This window comes from Trichoplax adhaerens, genomic scaffold, assembly GCF_000150275.1.
Source record: "Trichoplax adhaerens TRIADscaffold_3 genomic scaffold, whole genome shotgun sequence".
Classification (NCBI taxonomy): domain Eukaryota; kingdom Metazoa; phylum Placozoa; class Uniplacotomia; order Trichoplacea; family Trichoplacidae; genus Trichoplax; species Trichoplax adhaerens.
This window is the reverse complement of record NW_002060945.1, coordinates 5,020,957-5,045,883: the sequence shown is the minus strand read 5'-3', so window position 1 is coordinate 5,045,883 and position 24,927 is coordinate 5,020,957. Positions and strand designations below refer to the sequence as shown.

The window sequence follows — 24,927 nt, the reverse complement described above, 5'->3', positions numbered from 1 at the left end:
TTCAAAAGGTTTAAATTTATTATCACGTACTGTACAAATATTTAAAATGATTAAGGAAAATGTCTGTCTATAGCATGAAGATCCTTTATAATTAAATTACTTAAAACGACCAATATTATTAGTGATTCTTATTGCATGGTTATTAAGGCAATTTTACTGCTTCTATATAAAATTGTGTGGCCTTATCGTATAATACTGTACTGAATCTGATATCTGATCGAACGTCAATACAAATCTTGGCTCTACGAATTTTAACAAAATAAGAAGTTATATTATCGCACATGTACGATTTGTAAATAAAAAGCAAAGTGTCGATAACAAAAATAAGCAGTAGTGTAAGTGATTAAGTTTAAATAACTACTAATCACTAAAATAAGCGCTACCTAGAGTCAGTATATAGAATTATGGACATATTGATTTTTCGTATCCATTATTCTATTCTAAGTCGATAAATCTGGTATCACCATCGTTCAACGCCGTAACCTATGTCGTATTCGGTATGAGATAATAAATTATTATTGATACATTTCCATGTTCTAGTTTTTCGTTGGCAAATGCAACATCCTATGTGCTAATCATGAATATTATCTTGGTTGATAATGAAAGTATCGGTCTTGCGACGATATATGCGGGTACTTTATGCAAGTCCAGAAGCTTGCAACTGGGCTTTAAATTCAGTAATGGTATTTCTTCTGCTAGCAATCTTTTCTTTACCAAATATTATGAGCAATGAATCAACTAATATTTCCATAAATTCGAACACTGTTAATACCGATATACCAATCCATAAGCCTAAGACACCACCGATGTCGCTAGCTAGGTCAATTTCCTAGTGGCAACAAGACGATTGATTTAAATAAATTGATCACATGAAATTTCTGGATAGAGCTCCAAAGTGATAAGCTATACATGGTTAGGGCTATATCATCAATCCCATGTTCGTGCTATTAGTTTTTAATATTACTTACTGAGTAGCGTGGTGTTTGCTCGATGGTTTCAAAATTGAGTTCTTCATAATATATATTTACCGCTACCAAATTTTTTCTGAGAACAATAGTACAGGATATCAGTCATGTCTGATGTTAGAGTATTCGTGACGGTAAATACTGTATGCAATCTTTACAAATTAATAGCACCTTGAAATATCTTGCAAGACTATAAATAAATTCAATCTTATCGTAGATCTTTGATATGTAACAAAAATTCTAGCTAGAATTAACTATTTTTAATTTTATGACACTGAAGACGCGATATACATATAACAAATCTTTCAAACTTGAATTTAAATTGTGATACCTGAGAAATGGTGTCACAGTCTTTCTTGTAAGTTGAAACTTAGTAAGATCTCTTTTAAAATACTCCAGTAAGTCGTTGTTGTTATCCTGTTATTAGTAGAAAAATGCAATACACTTTTACAGTTAATAATTGTATACCTTAATATTTTATATCTAACATAGATAAATATACCTTAAGGGAAATTACAAAATTAACGATATCGGTTTAAACATTTTACGATTATAAGTATATGGTATGCATAATTTCATATTTTATCATCTATATGTATTTATGAGGCATCCAACCTGGTCGACCACACCCTATTCTCGAATTGATGCCTCAAAGATTATCAGTTAGTATGACGATAGATAACAGTATTTCGGGTTATTTTTATTCTACTAATAAGCTATTAAACACCATCTAAAATATTTCCGTAACCATCATAAATCATTATTTTGGTAGACAACTGGCTATTTATACGTTTATGCCTTATGTCTTTGGTAACAACATATAATCTTAATTCATAACACTATTCTTACCAAGTTAACCTCCGATGGGAACTGCGCTTGCGATGTGGTAGCCTCGAATGATTGTTCGCTACATCAGGATAAACATACGTAAAGTACATATATCATGAGAATTGATAGCGTTGACTATTAATGTATTCAAAATGGTCCTTATCTCAATGTTTATGCATACTTGCATGCTCGCACACATCCACAATTTATTTTTCCAGCGATGAACCTATTTTGCAATCTAGACTGACAGTTGACTGTAAAAAATGAACCGTACACAATTATGCTATCATTTTTTATTTCGTTGAGTTTTGATTTATTACCATAATCTATTCACATAATACAGTCTAACAGTATAAAATAGAAGAGAGATTTAATATAAAGTACTTACTTTCCGTTTCATTTTTTAAGCTACAAACTTTCAGCCCTTTGGTTGAAGAGGTGAAGCTATATCTTGCAGCTATGCAGCCGCACGTTTTATTCTGCAGACTTGCAATACAGCTCTTGATACATCCCTTTATTTAAAATTTTTTTGCTATAATTACTGATATATGTCTTGATATATCATAGTAACAGCCAAACTTTGTAATAAACTGGAAACTACTTGTTGTTATTAATATATACTCGTTCATATAAATATGATAGCAACAGATACGATTACTATATCATTACATCAGACTTTTAAAACTTGTAAAAATTCTTAAAAGCTCTAAGGTCCTTAGGCTAACGATAGATAATTCTGGTAATCTAAAATGTACTCAAACACTCAAGTTTACCGTATATCTCAGTCCATACTATCAATATATTAAAAATTAATATACTGCAACATCATTTTACCTTATAGCTGTAACGGTCAGAACCATTTTCATATATGTTCAAAGTCTTATTATTTGGGGGATGTTTTAGACAGCCTTCTTTATTATAGGGTGTTGATAATCGGGAGATATTTCTCTAAAGATACAATGTAGTAATATCGTTTTACATTCTTATAGGTTATCATATAAAATGGTAAAAAGCCGTCATTTATAGTTATTAAGGAATTTATAGTAACTTTTTTGCCCTAATTAATCATCAGATTCTATTATGAATCATATCTTTCCATAGCAGATACTGAGAAAACGATAACCGAAACCTCTAATTGATTGCAATTGAATTCAATCCCCATGATACGCAATGGACGTCTCTTACCATTTTGAGTCCAATGGAAGTTAATGCGCCTGGAGGAACATCAAAGCCTTCGTCTTCAGGGTTTGGACGTACTCCTTGAGGAGTAACTGCGATCCTTACTCCTGCAGTTGGCACTTCTCGACTAATATATTCGGCTTTATTAATATCTAGATATAGCTGTAACCCTAAAAATAATATTTAATTAATAGACCATTCCTTAAATCCATCATTGATCTGTTATTATCAAGAATGGAATAGATAACAGATACAGACATGTAGTACTTTGATATTAAAGAATGTAGTATTAATTGAGTAAAATATAAGCAGTTTACTGCCACTCACCAAATAAAGGTCCAGGGTAATTAACTGACTCAATTCTTTTCCCCCGTGAATTGCCTGTGTTAAAGCTAAAACAATTGCCATAAAGGTAATTGAAGGAGATGGAAAAATTGCTTGTGAACAGTAAAAATAAAAACATAAGTTAGTACGATATTACAAATTCAGGCTGGCTAATAAGTGGAGATTACTTAGAATACAATATTGTAAGTAGCAGTCCGCATAAAATTAGAATTTTTTTAATAGAAGCATTACTTCGCGGCACATGGTTTCTGTTTAAAGGTACACTTTGCAATAAAATTAGAGGCTTGCGTTCCAAGTTCATACATTCTTTGATCTGTCAACCTATTAAATAACTCTGCGCTAATTTCAGAGAAAAGATGATAGTTTTCATGACTTTTATCCAAATTTTCAAACTGAACACCAGGTGGTGGAGTTGGACGATCAATATTTTCATTCACATCACTGCTCAGTGATTTCTTAACTCTCGGTAGTGACGTTTTAGTTCCTGTTGGTGTAGCTGTTTTCTCTGATTCCTTTGTTGATCCAGCTGCAGTACCTCCTTGCGAGTTTGCTGCAACCGTACTAGCAGCCGCAGCCGCGGTAGCATCTTGCGGTACCTTATTGGTAGGTAAGGGGGTTGATGAGTTACTATCAGACTGTCCCACAGTGTTGTTGCTTAGCGATGAATTATTAACTAGAGGCGATGTTTGTGAAGTGTTAACTGATTCAAAATCTCTTCCATACAGTGGTCTAAATATTGGACGTTTGATCATCTCACTTCTTAACATAGGATTGAGATTACAAATAGTAATAACTGGGAAATCTAGTTGAGGCTTGAAAGAAATTTTCAAAGTAACATCATATTCAAAACGATAGTATTTCTGAACAAGATCCACTGCCATAACAGTGCAAAGGGAAATCGCTGCTATGGTTAATATAGCCCATAGGATTCGCGCTTGTGTAGTCTGTGCTCTAGCCATATTGGATATACCTTGAGCCCCACAATCTTCAAAGCCTCTAGATACGGTTATAGCCAACAATCGCTTCTTCCTAACGGATATTCCACCGTTATGTTGACTGAAAATTATATTAAATTAAAAAAGGCGAGTAGCGAAATTAATTTTTTATCCTTTTCATTATAAACTATTTTATTGTATATATTACTTTACATCCTACAAAGCATAGTTTTTAGGGATCTAGAAGAGACCAATCAATTAATTAAAATTGAAGTTTATAATATTTACTAGTTTTTATTACTGAATCGAAAAACAACTTGAAATCAACTTTGATATTGTAATTAAAATACATATAAAATAGTGAATTGTCAAGTAGATACAAGTACGTATGTTTATAAAATCTCAACTGTATTCTTGTAGTCTTAAGACACTTGTAGCTTAGTGTGTCAATGCTAATGTGTATCAATTTTTATGGCTATGAACATGAAATCTTATATATTAATCATAATCTTTCAACTTTGTGCTACATCATTTCTAAAAAATTTCGAAATATTATTAATTTACTAAATGATACTGATTCTCTACACTCATTGAAATTTTAAATTGAGTATGAAGATGAGATAACTAATCATAAGAAAATATTACGGCACGATTTTAAAATATATCCCTTTTAATGAAGATATGAAACTGTTATAATTTTTTGATCCATAGGAATAGGATTATTACCTCATAACCTTTAACTGCTTGGTTGGCATTATAGATTCAATGTTCAACGCAACTTCTGAACGAAAATTTCAACGCGAAAGCTGTTTCAGTATCGTTAATAATCATTTACCACTATTTCCAATGATATTGAAAATATAATAATTTAGACTAAAATTGATGCGGTAAAGAACTTAATAACTGTAATATGTAAGAAGAACAAAAGAAATTTGCCTTGTTGTGATTATGTAAAGTTTAATTCTTGAACAAAATACGACAGAAGGTCGTTTGATATAAAAATATAGTATTATATTATCGCTATATTTACCTTAAAAAAGAAGTCATTGTTAAAGAATCAATTAAGTTAATATGCCTTTATTAACGCTTGCGTCATGTGAGCAGAGTAGATCCAGGGCATATCGAAGTCATTATTACGCATTATATAAAATAAAAGAGAACTACGTCAATTGTAACCGCTGCTATGGTAATAAACAATGGATAGATGACGTTTTAATAATATATATCCAATTAATGTTTTATCGAACTAATCAGGCTAATTTATATCGATTTTAATAACTATAATATAACTAATGCAGATAATTTAACAATAACAATAACAGGATGGACTGAGTTATGAGAGCCTATAGTATCGTAACCCCTTAAGTAAACCGTAAAGATTACTTCACTCGCTTTATGAATAACTATTAGCTATCTAAATTATGATATTGAGGTTTAGCTACGATGGGGCCATTGATTAATTTATAAATATACCACTGTAATACTTTCCTAATTCTGAAAATTGGCATCCTATAAGTATGAGATTTTAGCCTACAGCGGCAACTTATTTACATATGTGCACAGCTTCATGATTTCATAAGCAAATAGTTACTATCTTTGATGGTTATATTTAATTACGTATGCAGTAATTACTAAATTTAATGTAGGTTTTTTAATTGATATCACGTTTAAACCTACAAATAATTTTATTGTTTTAAGATCATTAACCATTGGTTAATAATTTTGACGGGATGAGCTAACGAAGCAACTCCTACGTAAAAATAGATAATGTTACACCGCTTGTTGTTTCATTATCTAAAATCGACTTACGTATAACTAAATTAGCGGTACAGAAGATAATACAATACTGAAGAAAAAGTATAAAGCAAATATTTCTGTTGTTCCATCCATGCGAATGATTAATTCGACATGAACTAAATCCTTAGATAATTTGCGATACAGATTTTAATCATATTGAAAAGAATTATCTAAAATTAATTTATCACAGTATTACAATAATTAATAACATTATTTAATAAGTCATTATCAATTATTTGATCATGCATTCTGGCATGCCCTTTCCAGTAGCAGTTCAAGATTTGAACTTGCGACTAGTTACATGTAATATAAACTATTCAAAACACTGCATTATATTGCTGGTGGTAACGAATTATAAATTTATCAGAAATTATTTAATATAAATTAAGAATTAATTGTAGCTCCTTACTTTTATTAATTATAATGACCATAATACAGTGCAAATAGTTCTTAGAAAGTATTAATTTACAGCTACTAATTCAGTTATACTTCGTCGGTATTTGAGATTATTTCACAGTCTATAGTTTGATATACTTACAATATACAATACATGCATATATCGCTACAATTTATTAAATTATTTTGATTGTCTACATTTTAGAAACCTTAGACAATCACTTCAGTTGTTATAATAATCTGTCATTGGAAGTTTAATTTCTATCAAGATACATCTTACCGATAATATATTTGTTACGATATTAATATGTTCTTTAATTGATACTGTAAAGCTAATGATCACTTTACTTTCATTACCCTAATATACCTTATATGTCGACGCTTTCGTTACTTACTCTACTCTTTAAGATAATCAAACAATACTATAATTTAAGCTATAGTAAATTATCAAAAAAATTTAAAACGAATAGGCAGTGCTGTTAACAGAAATAATAAAGAACTAATGCAGTTCTAAAGGCAGACACTAGAAGTTTTATCTAAGAAGAAACATCCAAAAACGTAGTACGTATTCATACAACCCTGCTTTAATGTACATTTATTATGTATTATTCTATTGATATCAGATTATTGAAGAATAATAGAGCTCTATCTACTTAAAATCCTACCATTTTTGTAATTGATCTTGTGAATTGTACAATAGTAATAAGCCAGAATGCTTAGCAGGGTATAGTAAACTAGACTCACGTCGTAATTCCGTAAATGTAGCTACTAAAAATATCTGAGTTTGCATTTGCAACTATCAAAATCGTATGAGAAAACCGAATGAGTACGGTATGCTGTTACAAAATATAACTATTCTTCAATCTTAGAGCGCTCTATTATGTCAAATATAGATACCAGTTACCAGTTTCACTGTGTTAAACAGGTGGTTTTACTTATAGACTGAATTCAGTATCGAGTAATTTGTGATGACTGGTAGGTCTAATCTTTCTCATACTGTTTTTTTAAATGATACTATATACTTTGCAACATCAAGCCTGCGATTTTCGCGATGACGTTGTGGTATTACTTTTCTATCAAATATAACTACTACGTACCAATATACCGAATATAAATACGGTATCTGTGGTCTTTTAATATTGCAATATGTCAGTACTAACTATAAAATAGTACCTTCAAACATAGCAAAATTTAAGAAACATTCAGATAACTACTTAATTTTGATGTACGTATTACATGTGCATTACCCGATCTTAGTATACCTAGATTGGCCTAGCAATAGTCATAATTATTTATAATGCACGTTACCGAGTGGCCCAATGCATAAATATGCTATATGTTAACGATGATAATTAATTAAGTAATTAATTAAAAATAATAAGATTTAAGCAGAGAAATGAGAGATATCCGACAGCTGGATTATAAGATATAAATTACAGAAACAATTCAAACTATTATTTTAAATTGAATATGCAAAATATGAATATGCTGTTTCAGAGCTTTTACTGCATAAAATTGTTATGCTGTTTTATTATACAATACTCGAGTAAAGTTGATAACCTTCGCGATAACGCAGTTTATCAAGAACTTTACAACGATCATAATTGCTTGCTATCTCATACTGGATATAAAACTTACAAATAGCAAATATAGCAACATGCTAATTACGTATGCAAAGCCACGATAACTCCATATAAACGTTCTATTGAGTACATGATGATTATAATGAATTTTCGATATACAGTATTTTCCCCATTACGCGTATAGTACATTATTCACACGAGCAGTATTGCACTGAAGCTATACCGCGCTTAAAACGTTTCAGTAATATCCATCGTTGCAATTAGTAACCGTGCATTTTTTTTTCGGCAGGGCGATTCGATCGCATCATTTTTAGCAGCCAATAAACCTAATTCATGACGTCCATTATTATATATTGCAGTTAAGAAGTTTCATTAACAGTAGTATCATTCAAGATAAAGATACTATAATATGTATAATTGTAATTGATAAGCAAAGTAATTTAATTCAATATGAAAGTACAGTACAGCACTGTAAGTCGCAAAATAGACCTTGATCAACAAAATATCCTATCAGCTGATCAGCCTTGAATGTAGTCATATTGTAGGAGATATCTGCTACAACATCACATAAAAGCTTGAGCTAATTATAATTATAATTATTATCTACTGATTGCCATCTCAAAATAATTACTTCGAATTCTGTAAAAACTAAGATTCATACTTATTGTTGCAAAACGCGTATAAGCTAAGAGGTACTGAACTATATTACAAGATAGTCTAGTAACTGTTACATGCTTTTTACAACATCGTTACAATTTTGAATCAGCCATGATTGAATCTTAAACCTGCACAAGGCCCGATTCAAACCAGGCTGAAACGCTAAAGTCCAAATCAAATTTCGGTAAATTGATATTCCGTACTATAAGTTGCAGCCATAAGCAAATGATCACTATTTGGTGTATACTAGCACTAGTATAGCCGTGAACGCCTTTGCTACTCACTGGTAAATCCTTCACTTAGTAACTATCTGAAATCAGTAGCGCCTATAATTAACATTTGTCGACCACGTTAAAAGTAACTCATTTTTGCATTTGCATATAATACGAGTATAGACCGTGAAATGAAATTGATGCGAAAGTACAATCGATATTGCAATCATTAATTTTAAGCTTTGTTCGCATATGTATACAGTTCGTGTAAGTCTTACTATACTGCAATTATAACAGAGCAAGCTCTAAGAAGTGAACAAGGCTAAAATTGCAGTTTGACTCCGTTCCGAGTCGAACCGTAGGGATAGCTAATAATTACAGTACAGTATAACTTAACCATAACCTGAAATGAGACAATATACTGTACAGTACTGTAAGGCATTAGAATTAACGTACAGTACTGTACTGTACTAAGTTAATTATAATTTACAGTTAATTTAATCAAGATGACGTCGTGGTTTTTAAAATTAACCTATTTTTCATTTATCAATGTCATTATTAAGTTTTTAGAACATAACCAAAAGGATACAAAAGCCACTATATGTAGTGAAACCATAAAAAATATGAACTCCATTGTATATTCCGTTAAAAATTTCGAGAGCATTTTCAAGCCGTGGTGTGGTGTTCCGATGAGCTACAGTGATCGATTTAGCTGACAAACCGTAAAAAATGCAGTACAGTACACTACAGTGAGTTGCTTGGACTGTAGCCCGATTTTCGTGCCACTCACAGTTCAGTGTACAGTACTGTACAGTACAGTACATAGTACAGTAAGAAAGGATTTATTTGTACTGTACTGTACAGTACAGTACAGTACTGCAAAGTACTTGTACCGTACAGTACAGTACACTGTAAAGTGCGGTGGCGGCGTGGCCCGAAACTGGAGTACTGTACAATTTCTCCACAGAAACGCCACTTTTGGTTCACTTGTAGTACTAGCTGGAAAGTTAAAACATAGACATCGCTGAAACACTCGTATGTTGTCATGTGCAGTACAGTATAGCCATTTCTTTTACTCGTCATCCGTATGGAACAGGTATTTTACCATGTAAAGCTAAGATTTTGCAGCTGCTAGATTACTGCATAACTGGACTTTGCTGGGTTTGTTTGTGTTTACAGCGAGCACTCATGTAGAGGCCCCGGCCCGGTGTATGTGGCGAAGGTATTTATTACCATGAATTTCTTTGGTAAATTTCTTTTTGGCAGCGAAACATTCCATAACACTATCATTTCCATGCGGATTCAACGTTAATGAAGATGGACGATCATACGATTTATCTGGAACAAATCCATCAATCACATGGCACTCTTGTTAACCTAAGTCATAGAAAATTAACAGTACTACCAAGTACGTTAGATAAAATGTTGGCAGTAAAAAAATTGTTTCTAAATAATAATAATCTTATAATGCCACCAGATGAGATCACAGCTCTTGCTAGATTAGAGGTACTAGTACTCGATCACAATCAGTTAACTATATTACCAACAGGGATATCGAAGCTAAAATACTTGCGTACATTAGTGTTAAGTAACAACAAACTTTGTCATCTTTCATCTGAAATTGGTCAAATGCAGCTATTAACTAATTTATGGTTAGTTGATGTTCAGTTAATGAGCTTTCCAGAGGAGCTGTGTAAGTTAAACAATTTACAAATACTTTCTCTTCGAAAAAACTCTATTTCCTATTTGCCGGAAGAGATTTGTCATTTGACTAACCTAGCCAGGCTTGATCTAGCTAAAAATCAGATAAAGGATTTACCAAAGACACTAGACCGACTATCATCGCTATGCTATTTGGATATATCACATAATCAACTTCAATCGATGCCGTATTGCCTTGTGTATATGAAGAATTTGAATATAATAATCGCACAATACAATTTTGTAAGTTCACTATCTGATGACTGGGTAATGAAATGTAAATATTTAACGAAGTTTGATCTAAGGGGAAATCCTTTGCAGTTAGCATTTGAGAAATTTCGCGATGTGCTTGAATTACGTACATTATTAATATGCGAAAGTGATGAATATGCAAATATGAATGAAATCAGATCTAGCTGTACATTTGTAACCGTTAGTATAAGCAGTTTGATTAAAAATAGAAGATACTTAAGTCAGAAGTAATCTCATGATGTAAATACAAACTGTATTTCTACATAGAATGCAAGGCTTTGTATCGTGTAAGAGGAAATCTGCACGTCGATATTTGTATATATTGTATAATAAAGTGCTTTAATAAATAAATATATCAAAATAAGGCAGTGTAGCAGATATTATACCATGATCGAGGTCATAGCGTCGTTCATTGCTACCCACCTAATGCAACTACAGTAATATTAAAATTCTACTATACAATTGGAAACGACAAACGAACGATTATATTGATTGAGCTCAGTATAAAATAATCAGATTTTCCTTTTCATATCATTGACCTCATTGTCTGCAGTAATTGATCGCGTCATAGAATGAATTATCTCTAGCTCACAAAATAAGTTCATAGCAAGTCTGTTTCATATATTTAATTGTTTTTATCCGCAATAACTTTAAAATGCACTCGTATTATGGATTGATAGTAATGGTATCATTACAGTATACAGCGTACAGTAAGCAGTATGGAATACTCGTATCTAGTAATCATGTAACTCTTTGTGGATCCCTCTACTTTAACTCAATTGAGGTAAAGTAAATTGACCGTTATCTGCTTTATTCTCAAAATGATGAATACACCCGTCATAAGATCTAATTTCATCTATCGTAGCTTGGGCTATGCTATTTGGAATAATAAAATCTTAAATCTTGAATAAAATATATTTTACTGTATACTGTACATTATCAAAGTTGGAGGAGGGATCTATTTCGCATTGCAATGCCCTAAAAGCTTCAAAGCTGAACTCTTTCTACGGTCTCACTAGGTTGGACTGGATTTAAACAATTTTTAGTCAAATTTCATATGATACTTAGTATTACTTAACAAATATGGTACATACGAAAGCTGCACTACGCTTTAATAATTTCTAGTCTAATTACAAGAATTTAAGAGGTCCAATACGGCATACCCTCACTGTACTACAGTATACTCTCTGCAATTAAATATATCGGAATTCTCTCACTTTTATGATTATACGTTCGCATGTATGAGTAGCTAGTGGATTGTTTGCCAAAAAAGTTGTAATTAGCAGGTTGTTAACGCAAATCATTCTTGAAATTAGGCTGGGCTACATTGGTTGATTCATTTTTCTTATGTTTATCGGAGTACAAGTACTGTACAACGCATAGCAATACTAGTGATTGCTACTGTAAATAATATACGCGTATACTGTAGTTAATTATTTTACCAAGCAATGATTGCAATTTACTTAGAGTGACAGAGATGTTTTGTTAATTTCCTTCTACCGCAACCTTTACTTACACCAGTGATGAAACTTCTAACGGCACATTACTGTCTCGTACTCATACACTTACAAAAATACAAACATCGTGCTAACTCAACTGTTCAAACTCGTTATTAAATCCTAATTTTCCGTTTACTAAATTTTCATAAAATAAAAATTTTACGCATCATCTCTGGCTTGAAGTAACTATATACGTACTCGTAGATATAGCATGAGACTAACTATTACTGTACATTTCCACGGTTATGAATCACTTGAACATGAAAGAAAACTCATACACATGCTCTAATATGCACTCAGATTAATGCCGTAAAGTAAAATTAAGTCGCAGTTCCTTGTCTAATAACAAGTATCATTTTGATTCTAAAGAACAGTGTATCAAATATGGCACTTTAAAACTTAATACTTTAATAAGGTACAGAGAACGCATGCCGTAGACGATGATGAAATAAGTTAAAATAGGCCAGTAAAGTACAGTACAGTACAGTACAGTAAATAGGATCTATCGTTGATAAAAATCAGGATTACTTACAGTAAATAAATTGGGAAATCACGATGATAATAAAGTTGTGCGAATTATACAAATTTCTAAATTCAGATTGTTTCATTGCTAAGGAGATAAAATTAGTAATGGATTACGGCTGATTCACTGGTTTATTTACTTTGAGATTTCAGACGAATTCATAGAAATATTATATAGAATAAAATTTAGTATTAGTCTCTAATGCATATGTAATTCTATATTATACAGCAGTTTCTTTGGGTGCAATGTAATCTTTCGGCTTATTTCTTCTTTGATTCATTTTACGCAGTTTACGTATTTCATCTTCATCAGCTAAATATCCACGAGTGTGAGGATCTGTATAATAGGTCATTTGCTTCGGTTTGGGACGTGCACGACGAGGTGGCAATCGATCAATAAATCTTTCCGGCTTTAGAAGATATCTCAATCCCAATTTGTTATAATGTGCACAAGTAACTTTACCTCCTGCTTGTTCTATCATAGATATAGCTAGCGGAGTTGCTCGAGATACCTCAATATCGAGTTTTGAATTGAATTTATCGGAGTTCTATAATTTTGAATAAGCAAATTTGATACAGTATTAATATAATTTACTGAAAGACAACATGTAATACCAGATTAACAAAGAGCTCATCCATTATATACAAATATCCACCGTTTAATAAGTTGTATTATGTATTGTTGCGCTACGTAAAATTTTATTATAAGATGCTCCTAAAACATCGCAATATGCATAAATTCTAAAACGATCTAAACTACTGTAGGTTTTTTATACCTTCGCTAGCAATTTAACACCGTGGGTAATTTTCTTGCTAACAGCCCCAGAATCGCGTAAAACTTTCATGTCTATCGGTGATTTAGGGTTAATACGGCCTTGATCGATCATTAATTGGAGCTTTCCTAGATCTACGAGCTCATATTCTTTACGAAATTTATTCTTAAAGCCATGTTCTGGGGTTCTTAAATAAAATGGTGTTTGACCACCCTCGAAACCTAAACGAGGTTTGCTAGGATTACGCTGGCCTTGACCTTTATGACCATGTCCGCAAGTTTTTCCACGTCCAGATCCTGGACCTCTACCTACACGTACTGCAGCTTTCCTTGCGCCAGGTATATCTCGTATATTATTCAAAGCTACGCGCGGTAAATTAGCTAAGAGTGATAGATTCTTCTCGATATGTCCAAGGACAGCCGCCATGTTTCTACGCACACCTTACGACTTTAAAGATTACTGTCATCACTATTGGAGTAGTTTTGAGTACGGTACTAGTGTTACTCCTTTATTACTGTCCTCAGTGTACTGTACAGTACTGTATCGTTCACAGTGCTGTACCACGACCGAGAGATAATCTTAATAACTTATTGGTCGTTCTGTTTCGCTGTACAGTACAGCTGTACAGTATAGTACTGTACAGTACAGTACTGTATGTACAGTACAGAAAGGAAAAGCCTTTACAGTGCTACAGTATTTGTTTGTACTGTGGTTTACAGTACTGTACTGTACAGTACTGTACTGTATTTGGACTACTGTACAGTACTGTACTAACAGGTGTAGTTATACTGTAGACCGTAAACGAGACTGAGATGGCTGTTTTACTGTACTGTACAGTACTGAATACTAGTGATACTGTACATGATTAGTGAATATATTACATATCAAATGACCCTAAAACAGTTCAACATTAATTCCGCCTATGTTACATTCGCGTACAATAATAATACTATTATATTATTTTTTTTTAGAAGACTGACCGAAATTAATAATTAATTACAGTATATTTCGTTCATGGGTTTCACTAGCAATGCTTTGTACAGTACTGTACTATAAAATAAAAGAGGGTTTTGTCAGGGACTACTAAAAGGAAAGAAACAGGGACGCAAAACGGCCGGCAATGCAAAGTAATGTGGAGGCCTATCATTTTTCCGGCCATTCCGACGGGGCTAATTTATATAATCGGTGATTTTATATAACAGCCTCTATAATTTTATACTGTATAGTCGCCGCTCGATAAAATCGCCCATTACATAAATTAGCCCCCTTAATTCTACTATACAGTACTAACGAAACCGTATACCATACTGCACAAAACCAACTTAGCAGCTAATTTGAATGTCAATGTTACGGACAGAATAGTGTGCCGATACGAACATGTGATACAGTTGAAAAACCAGTAAAATAAACGGCCTCTGCATTACTAGTCAACGAACGATTGATTGTTTTACGTCCCTATTAACCCTTCTTAAAACTTTCCTTTTTTAGTACTCCTTAGTTTTGTACTGTACTGTACAGTGTACAGTACATTATGTGCCAGCTATACTGTATACTGTACAGTGTACAGTACCGTACAGTCAAAGCAGAAAGGATACTGTTCCGTACCACCAAAAGAATACTATATTTTTAACTGGTACTGTATACTGTAGTACTGTACAGTTCACTAAATTACAGTACTTCATAAAGTGGTGGATAATTTGCGAACTACCGTACTGTACTGTACAGTACAGTGAGTGTACAGTACAGTACTGTATGCTTTTTCTCATTAGAACGAAGTTTATTATGTACTGTACTGTATGAGCGATTACAGTAAGCGTACTGTATACTCGTTTACCGGTATACAGTACAGTACGTATGTACTACACTGTACTGTATATTATTATTATTTTTTTATGGTCAACTTAGATGCGTAGTCTTATTCAGTTTATATAGCAAGAGAGTAATTAGCAAATTTTAAATTTTCTTTCTAAGGGAAATCAGAAAAGCTCTAGGCATTCCTATTATCGTCGCCGTAAATCAATACGAATACAGCCAGCATACGCGTATGAACTCAATCTTTCAAAATATACCATTATCGACATGAACGGACTCTCGTGTTCAGATATTTGTTGTCTCTTCTGCTGCCCTCCTTGTCCATCTCGGATCGTTTCAAAACTAGCTTTTATGGCCCCAGAACCAACTTATTCTATCATTGAAGACAGTAACGGAAGATGTAAACTAAATTTCAATGATAATGCAGATTGGCAGTATTCAGATCGTGAACAAGAATGTATCGAAGTATTTCATTGTCGTACTAAACGTGGAAATGTAATCGCTTGTATGCTGGTCCGTTGCTCGCTAAGTAGCCGTAATACTCTGTTGTTTAGCCACGGTAACGCCGTAGATTTAGGACAAATGGCAAGTTTCTATATCGGTCTGGGCACACGATTAAATTGTAATATTTTCTCCTATGATTATTCCGGCTATGGAGCTAGTACAGGCAGAGCTAGCGAAAAAAATATATATGCTGATATCGATGCCGCTTGGTTAGCTTTACGTAATCGTTATGCAGTTACACCGGACAGCATAATCTTGTATGGCCAAAGTATTGGCACCGTTGCTACGATTGACTTAGCATCGAGATATGAATGTGCTGGCGTTGTGCTACACTCTCCTCTCCTATCTGGCGTACGGGTTGCTTTTCCAAACACTAATAAAGATATTTGCTGCGATCCCTTTCGGAGGTATGTAAATTAAAATAATAATTCGGTGAGTAGCATTTGCCGAATACCTTCTATTATACTCTAATGCTATTACGATCGCCAATCTCGCTGAATTGCATAACATATACAGCATAAATTCTACGAGTCTTATTCTAACGTTACAATACTTCCTTGATTATATATATAACTAAGATATAAATATATCGATTATAATCATTACACATAGCATCTTGACGCGAATTTTCGTTAGAACTGAAAAAATTAACGTTAGGAGTCATACTCTACTGCTATATGGTTCTGTAACACAGTGCTAGTGCTGCCAGCACATACTTACTAATACAATTTTTGCCTTCTATAAGACGATGCACCATTATAATCATGATTATAGCAGTAAGAGTAGCTTCTTACATATCAGTTTAAGGTACTCACGCATTTCTTTTTCATGAAACACTTTCATTTTGTAATACGTCGAATTATTGTATTGTAGCATTGATAAAATTCATAAAGTTGTCTCTCCCGTATTGGTCATTCATGGTACTGAAGATGAAGTAGTAGATATTTCTCATGGAATAACAATGTATGAGAAATGTCTACACGCAGTCGAGCCTTTATGGGTGGAAGGAGCCGGTCATAACGACGTGGAGTTATACGGCCAATATCTAGAGAGATTAAAAAAGTTCTTTAGTCATGAAATCAATAGTAAAGACAATAAAAAGATAGTGACCTGAGCAAGCATGGCATACTGAAGCTTGTGTTTTATTATGTGGTAAGTACAATACTTATACTTAGTCGAATCTTTCTCATAATGTCTTTTTAACTTAAGTTGCTCTAATAAATCTCAACACGAGATTAGATTATAATATCATGAGTCTGATACAGTATTTAACTCCTAAAAAGCAATACTTTTTAGATGCACACTTATGCCACTTGGATTCTACTTATGATGCATTAAGACATTGCTACTGTACCTCACCGAGTTGCTTACGTACAGTATGTACAGTAGATGTATTAGCGAAACCCCATCTTCTAGCTGTGCTTGCTAGTAGTTGTAAGAGAAACCACATTAGCAGAATGTAGTGCACGTCTTTTTATGCAGTAGGCAATGGGCCAATGGTTTATAATACCATTTACTACTATTTTCATTGTAAATTGCTTATTTATCACAGTACTGTGTTCTTCATTTTCAGGATGACATAGTTACATGAGTTTAATAGGTAAAAGACGCTCGTGATGCATGATTATGTACGACAGTTTCTTATTTTAAAAATAACTCAAAAGCTGATTTTTACTTAAATTTGAATAATTTAATAATTTAAAGCTGTAAGTTAATTCAAGTTAGGTAGTTTTAAAACAATCATCAACTCATCGTAAAGTCTAGAAATAGTCAAGATTTGATATCGGTAACATAGTTTAAATCGATCTCGAAATAATGCGATTGGCACAATTTCCAGCAGAAATGGCACAAATTTTGCCAATCGCACCACTTCAACATCGGTTTAAACTATGTTGCCGATATCTAGTCTTGACCGTTTCTAGACCTAACGATCAGTTAATGACCGTATTAAAACTCCCTGACTTGGATTTAATTTAAAGTTCTAAATTATTAAATAAATTATTTTGATTTATGTGAAAGTTAGCGTTTGAGCTCTTTTTAACGTAAGAAATTGTGCCACATAATCATACATTGCTAACATCAGTTTCGTACCGTACACTAAGTATCAAAAATCTTGGTGCTCTTTACCAATAGTCCAAGTGTGCGGCACTGAAACTGTTGTAACTACGTCATCCTGAAAATGAAGATATTTTACGTTGAATGTCTTTGGAAAGCCCTGCCCTTCAAGAATTACGTACTATTACAGCACTGTTAACTGTTTTCGTTGGTAATTTTATACTTGTTTTCATTGCCTTTCAGTGATGTACGACGACTTTTCTCCTCACTCCTGCAGAAAGATTTCAATTTATTTGACTTCCTTTTATTCCAGAAATGCAATCAATTTATGGTTCCTTGTTGTTACTAACAGCCGGCGATTGAATTCTCTGATCGTAATAGAAAAATTCTAATAACTTGTCTCTATTAGCATATGACGCTCTTATTGTAGAGTTACTAATCATGAGTATTTTATACAATGCTCGATAGAGTCTCTGTCTCTAAGTCATGCTTATCATCGTGTTACTATTTTACTTGTTAGTCTAGTACTCGAATATAATAATTTCCTCTAGAATTCAGTTTAGTAGATGTAAAACATCTTCCTAATCAAGCTTATTGGTAACTTAGTTGTTGTTGTAACACTGCCTTACTACAGTTGATCGCCGATTTGACCGAGCGATGACTGCGGTTTATTTATAATTTATCAAATTATTGACCTACATAGCAATATAATATACGAACATTTTACAAACTTCGTTAAAACTGTGTACTAGACTCTGTATAATCTATATCGTATACTGTATTATACGCCAAAACTACGGTAGTACGTGACTATGAAAAAATTAATTACGTGTACTACTACATTTTATCCTTAAGACCATAAATCATTCATTGATCATCATATACGATGTGTAAATCGATTTCACAAAGAATTTATGATGCTTTTATCGTTTTATGTTTACAAACTTTATATCCGGTAGTTAAATCCATATAATGTATATCGCGTATGAACACGCATTGGCTTCTTATTGACAACTTTAATGATATAACTGCTGCTGTACTCCTATCTTTGGATGTAACGTTTGCATTCGGTTTATACGTATGCCGTCATGCCCCGTGATTATTAAATTGTATTACATAACAATTTAATATAATTATGGCATACAATTGTATTAAACACGCTTCAGCGGACGATTCGTACTTATATTCATGTATTATATTCCTATCCTAAGAAATCCATGAGATTGTTGTTATGAACATGCTGTCTTAGATTCGACAGATTAATATTGTGTTAATTCTTATGGCATTTGAATATAAGATATAGTGCTATACCATTGCATATTAACCCTAACGTAATCTGTTATATATCATTATTCAAAGCTTCAGGTTTATTACATGAATTGGATACTGATGACTTTATGTATAAGTAATCCATTCTTTCATTCTAGGTAATTAATTCTCACCTAACAACATTTAATATACTTCATCAGTCATATCTTATATACAAGTTTCTAAAGTAAATATCCAATGGTTTGTGTTCGTTCATTTCAGGCAAGGATAATTGCCACATAATTATTCCCAGTTTAAAACTTCTCTCAGATTGAATATCCAAAATAAGTTATAACAGAAATAAAATCTACTTACGCAGACTTCGGTATGAGAGCTAAAGATTTTCTGAGATATATCAATCAATTGCATTCTAGAAATACTGTATCAATATCGTTATATTGTAATTCTAAAGACTTTTAGACATACGATAAAGTCCAGCATATAGATTCGAAATGCACCACTGGAGTTACAAATAGTGATTGATAACTGTAATACTGTAGCTACATCCAACTGTACATTTCTCAAGTATCGATACAACTTTAACCTCATTCAAATGGATAACACAGACAGGAGTGGTAGAAGGAAATGGGTACTGTATCGTGATTGTTATTATTGCTATCATTTCCACAATATCGGAAAAACACTTGACGGTGACTAGGCCTACCAGGTCGGTACTCTTTTTATACTATACTGGTACAGGCTCGATCGTACTATAAACATTTTCTGATCGAAGGTGTGCGGCTACATGCTTCAGCAATGTAACAGCTTGCTGGGAAGTAGCGTTCTCGGCTTCCTTTAATAGTAGACTTGCAATACAAGCTATGACACCATCAAAACTATAGACGAGAGCATTTCTTCTCAGCTTGTTGACTTCCTATCATTAGAAAGGATTTATATGGTGAGAAGCATCCGGAGGACGTGATAACGAGTTTTTAAACGTTAACTATAATCTCTAAGAATCTAGAATGTATGTAGGTAAAGCATTTCCGATACAGAATAATATTTCTCTATTCCACACCTTATAAAATGCCTGCTTTTTATCAGGGAGTCTTCTGGCATAGCGTAGTGTCTTCTGAATATCCGACTGAAGTACAATATATCATATCTAATTATATCTCGTAAAATAGAAGCACTTTCTCTATATTTCTATGGCTTACTTGCAACGAATTTTTAGTCCAGATTAAAAATCCTTGGTGGTGATAGCTAAAATAGCCTGCCAAAGGTACCGGAAATGGTGACTCTTCTTCATCCTCATTGACGGTAACATAAGGATTTACATCTTCATCTATAGAAGGTCCTAATTGGGTTAATTCACCAAGCCATGACAATTTAATCGCAGGTTCAAATATGGACAAAACCAAGTTTGACTTCTTTTTAGAATCTGCCCACGACTGAAGTATGCCAAACCAATCGTCACTATACCAGAGAATACGAAATAAGTATATTACCTAAGATAAAAGTAAAATGTACAATACTATTCTAATATTCATAAACTACTTACTGTACCTTAATTTAACGAGTGCCACCATTTTCTCAACTTTCAAGCTTCCATGTAATAGTACACAAAATGATGGTGTATGACTATCATCAACGACTGCATCATCAAAACTACTATCGCTTCCTGAGGCGTCATGTGCCCCAGCTTCATCCAGATTATGAGGTGAAGAATAAGGCAATACCAAATGCCTGGCTATACAAGGCGGCTGCCCAACATCCACGGAATCAAGAAATCCGCAAATTTTTAGTTCATAAGGGAAAGGAGGAAAGTCGTAATCATCCGTGGAATTATAACCCATTATATTAATGGGGGGTGGCACGAGATTAACATTAGAACGTAAGTTTCCAAATTGTAAAATTCCCTTGTAAGGCATATAATTATTCTCCGCAAGCTGCATGAAAGCTTTTTCAACTGATTGCTGTGTAAGTGGTTTTTCTGGAAAGTAGACATGGCCACCGTGGCTGCTAGTTGTATCGCAGAGTTGTTTATACCAATGGAGGTTGCTTCCAACTTCCTCTAGAGGAGAAATGCAGATAATGTGCAATTTACTAGTGAATGGCAGGGTAATCACTTCCTGGCTATCGAGAAATTGACGAAGGCTACCATCACCCACTCCAGGTAGTCCATCGGTGACTAATATGACATGAAAAGGTGTAGAAGGCCCCCAACCATCTGAAATAACCGATCTGGCTGCCTCGAAAGCAGAGGCAAAGCATGTTTTGTCATAAGTTTCAGCTTTAGATAATTTCGATTTCAATAGCTCGTAATCGCGTGTGAAAGGAACGATTTCTTCCCACAATGAAGAAAAAACTACTAAACTTGTAAACTCCAAACGAAAATTATTCGCTAGATAATCAAAAAAGGCTCTCAAACCTTGGTGTGCTAACTGTCTACGCGAAATTTCATTGTCATTTCCTTCTGTATCAATGTGCTCATTAGTAGCTGGACGGCACATTGACAAGGATACATCTAACAATACCAAAGTAGGCATTAGAATAATTTATTTCAGTTCCAATCTATGCTAACATTAGTATTGCAGTTCCACCGATTCTCATGTAATAATTTACTTTATTGAACACAGGTATTAAGTATTTACTGTAAAGAATCACCTCATCTGTACTGAACAGTAACTGAAATGCAACTGCTACTGAGTAACTGCCAAGTAGAACTGCTTTCTAAGAACACATACAGATACTCACTTATACTGTACTGTATGTGCTTAATTAATTAAGCAGTACTGTATAGTACAGTACAGTACAGTGTACACTACTAGTGACTTCTAAGAAAAAGTCCCTAATCAGCGAACTGACGCGAAAGAAAGCGTTTCTTTTCACTGTCAATATCTCAGTACTGTAATCTGTCACCTCTTATGATTAGTACTGTACAATGTACTGTACTGTACATGCTGTTGTGAACAGTGAGCATCTTGGTTTCCACTATACAGTACTGTACTGTACAACACTGTACTGTACTGTAGTCACTGCATAAAGTCTCTACCGTACTTTTTTTCGAGAACCTGTAATTTGTACTGTACAGTACTGTACAGTACAGTACTGTATTCCATTCGTGTTGCTTAAATGCCTAATACTGTATACTGTACAGTACTGTATGTACTGTACACAGTAGATCGTAACTTCTCCAATAGTAGTTATTCAAGGTTATTGAAGGCATTGAAGGTTATACCTTCCTTCAAGTCTAAGTCACTAAACGAAGCAGCGGGCCAGAATTATCCTAATATCGTCAAGGAAATGGTACCTGAGGTTGTTATTAAAATATTTTTATTATAATATAGTACAGTATATCATTTTAGCAACGCAGATAATTTTTTAACGCTAGAGTACAGCAATTTGCTACTAAACATGCGATCCTTTCAAGTTCCCATAATACTGTAACCCCTAAGTAGTAACTTGAATTGTACACCCTGTACCACAGTACCAGAATGCGTTCGCTCTGTTTCACGTATGCTGTAAAGTCATTAATTAAAATCATTGCTGTGATCAACATTTACGAACATGGCAGCGGTTTCTACTCAACTTCATGCATATTTTTATATACAAGTACTGTATAATGTTTCATAAAATAACATATTCAATATGCCATCGAGTACCATCTTAGTTCGGCTTGTGTTCTACGAACAGATAATATGAAAAATTGATGCTCTTCTTCAGCTAATTAATCACCTATTGAGTTATTTTATTGACCTGTAGACAGTATAATAACATGCATTCTCGAAACTAGATAGTTAAAAGGCTGTCCTCGATTTTCCTCTGATCTGAGTTTACGTTCGGGTACGACGACTTTTCCTACATTACTCCTACAATACTGTACTGTATACAGTACCCTACCATAATACTGCTCTTTCAGAACTATAAACTCTGAAATTTTAATGTAACCTAATTTGAACTATAAAATGATTACTTATCCTGAGCATAATACAGTACGTGAATATCTGCAGTATTAGGACAGAGAATAGTGTAGCAAAACAATGTGATTACTTGATATGCATAACCATGATTCAATTTATATAACAGAATATCTAAGGTGTATTTGCATATAGCTACGTAGCAGTGCAATCCGATAGCTTGTAAACTAACAAGTCTGTACTGTACTGTACTGACTGTGAATATATCATTTGTTATGGCTGTCGGCTTACTTGCTCCTACTCAATATACATTTGCATATTGTTTATTCAAAATATTCCTTTAAACATATTTTGCTGTGTGAATTGTGAAGTACAGTGCAACGAATAGCGGTTTTTACACTAGCGCAAACTAAATCTTATCTAATACTGTAGATCACGATTTCACTACGGTACAACTAATTGCTTATTCTCTAACATAATTTTAAGGTGCTGTACTGTATACAGTATTCATTTCAATCAACAACTACGGTAAAACCAAAAGACATTAATTTTACTCTTGCACTGTTTTTAACAGTAAGATTCATTGCTGCCATCGAGTCGTTAGAGGTACCGCTTAGTACTACTATTAATGATGTAATGTCTCGATATTGATCGTCAACTTGTAGTATCATGATTGACAGTCGAAGTTCTGGAAATACTGCATTGCAAGTTTGCAACCACTGTCCTGTACACTAGAGGGTCTCTACTGTACACTGTACAATGTACATACAGTACTGTTTTACAAACTATGCAAATATCATTGTACGGAGTTCTGTAACGAAGATAAGTACTAACTCTCATATTGCTAGCTCATTTGCAATAAAGTCTGTTTCAATTGCTTACGATAGAAAAATGTAAAGAATTTGAAAAACCTGTAGTTTTTAGTTAGTTTTTATATTGTACTATCAAAGCATCAAACTTACACTGTACTGTACTGTACAGTACAGTAAATAGTTTACGCATTAATTTTAGTCGTACCACGGTACACATTGGCTGCAGCTTCAAAGTTCGAAAAATGTCTACGAACTGCAGTAGAGTACTACAGCGCCGTAAATGACATTATGACTTAGTTTGTGCTAAGTATTATGGATATTGAAAGGCTATGATGAAAATACTGCCCTGCAAGTTATACAATTTACTGGATCCATTTAAAATTTTTCGTATTCAAGGTTCAACAGACAATGTCGATATTTAGCTTAATAGTAGATTGAGTATACAGTACACAAACTATAAAACACAGCAGGACTCAATGTTCTTTTGCTGCGTGAGGCATTGTCGTAGAGTATTGATATCGGTAAAATTCATAATGATAGTAAGAGATCTCAGTTATGCGACAATTAGTACCTAAATTCAAATTAAATTGACCTTATTGGAGTATACGTATATCTAGAGCCACCTAGAAGTGACTCGTTGCAACGACCGATAAACGCGCACTGTGCTTAGTGCATTCATCAAGTTATTACGGTATATAAGAACATATTGGCAGGAATTAATAAACTATTCTGGGACACATAATTTTATGATTATATGCTGGATATAAACTATAAGATAAAATTAATCGTGCAGGCTTTAAATACGTATAGTTTAGTCCTCGTATATGATGATTTGAAACTAGAATTGATTCTACGAGTGATATAATTAAGTGTCAAATATTACGAAGTACTAGCACATAATGACAGTACGCGTATGCTTAGCCGTTGTATCA

At 33.4% G+C, this 24,927-nt stretch overlaps 5 protein-coding genes across 5 annotated transcripts; 2 read left to right on the top strand and 3 right to left on the bottom strand.

Annotated features, from left to right (window-relative positions):
- Window positions 1-637: 637 nt before the first annotated feature.
- On the bottom strand, window positions 638-5,007 carry TRIADDRAFT_54579 (uncharacterized protein; the record flags this gene model as incomplete). The annotated part of the gene is made up of 11 exons (XM_002110466.1): window positions 638-829; window positions 969-1,044; window positions 1,297-1,382; window positions 1,815-1,872; window positions 1,975-2,047; window positions 2,182-2,305; window positions 2,628-2,741; window positions 2,979-3,142; window positions 3,300-3,364; window positions 3,549-4,373; window positions 4,979-5,007. 11 exons carry the CDS (start codon window positions 5,005-5,007, stop codon window positions 638-640), a joined length of 1,806 nt encoding a protein of 601 aa, XP_002110502.1.
- Window positions 5,008-10,214: 5,207 nt separating this feature from the next.
- Window positions 10,215-11,081, top strand: TRIADDRAFT_22374 (uncharacterized protein; the record flags this gene model as incomplete). Its single annotated transcript, XM_002111007.1, has 1 exon — window positions 10,215-11,081. The coding sequence occupies one exon, from the start codon at window positions 10,215-10,217 to the stop codon at window positions 11,079-11,081; it is 867 nt and encodes a 288-aa protein (XP_002111043.1).
- A 2,011-nt stretch (window positions 11,082-13,092) lies between these two features.
- On the bottom strand, window positions 13,093-14,070 carry TRIADDRAFT_21981 (uncharacterized protein; the record flags this gene model as incomplete). The annotated part of the gene is made up of 2 exons (XM_002110465.1): window positions 13,093-13,419; window positions 13,648-14,070. The coding sequence occupies 2 exons, from the start codon at window positions 14,068-14,070 to the stop codon at window positions 13,093-13,095; spliced, it is 750 nt and encodes a 249-aa protein (XP_002110501.1).
- A 1,653-nt stretch (window positions 14,071-15,723) lies between these two features.
- On the top strand, window positions 15,724-17,074 carry TRIADDRAFT_23301 (uncharacterized protein; the record flags this gene model as incomplete). The annotated part of the gene is made up of 2 exons (XM_002111006.1): window positions 15,724-16,367; window positions 16,834-17,074. 2 exons carry the CDS (start codon window positions 15,724-15,726, stop codon window positions 17,072-17,074), a joined length of 885 nt encoding a protein of 294 aa, XP_002111042.1.
- A 2,934-nt stretch (window positions 17,075-20,008) lies between these two features.
- Window positions 20,009-21,812, bottom strand: TRIADDRAFT_54576 (uncharacterized protein; the record flags this gene model as incomplete). The annotated part of the gene is made up of 4 exons (XM_002110464.1): window positions 20,009-20,197; window positions 20,342-20,407; window positions 20,481-20,739; window positions 20,830-21,812. The coding sequence occupies 4 exons, from the start codon at window positions 21,810-21,812 to the stop codon at window positions 20,009-20,011; spliced, it is 1,497 nt and encodes a 498-aa protein (XP_002110500.1).
- Between the last annotated feature and the right edge of the window lie 3,115 nt (window positions 21,813-24,927).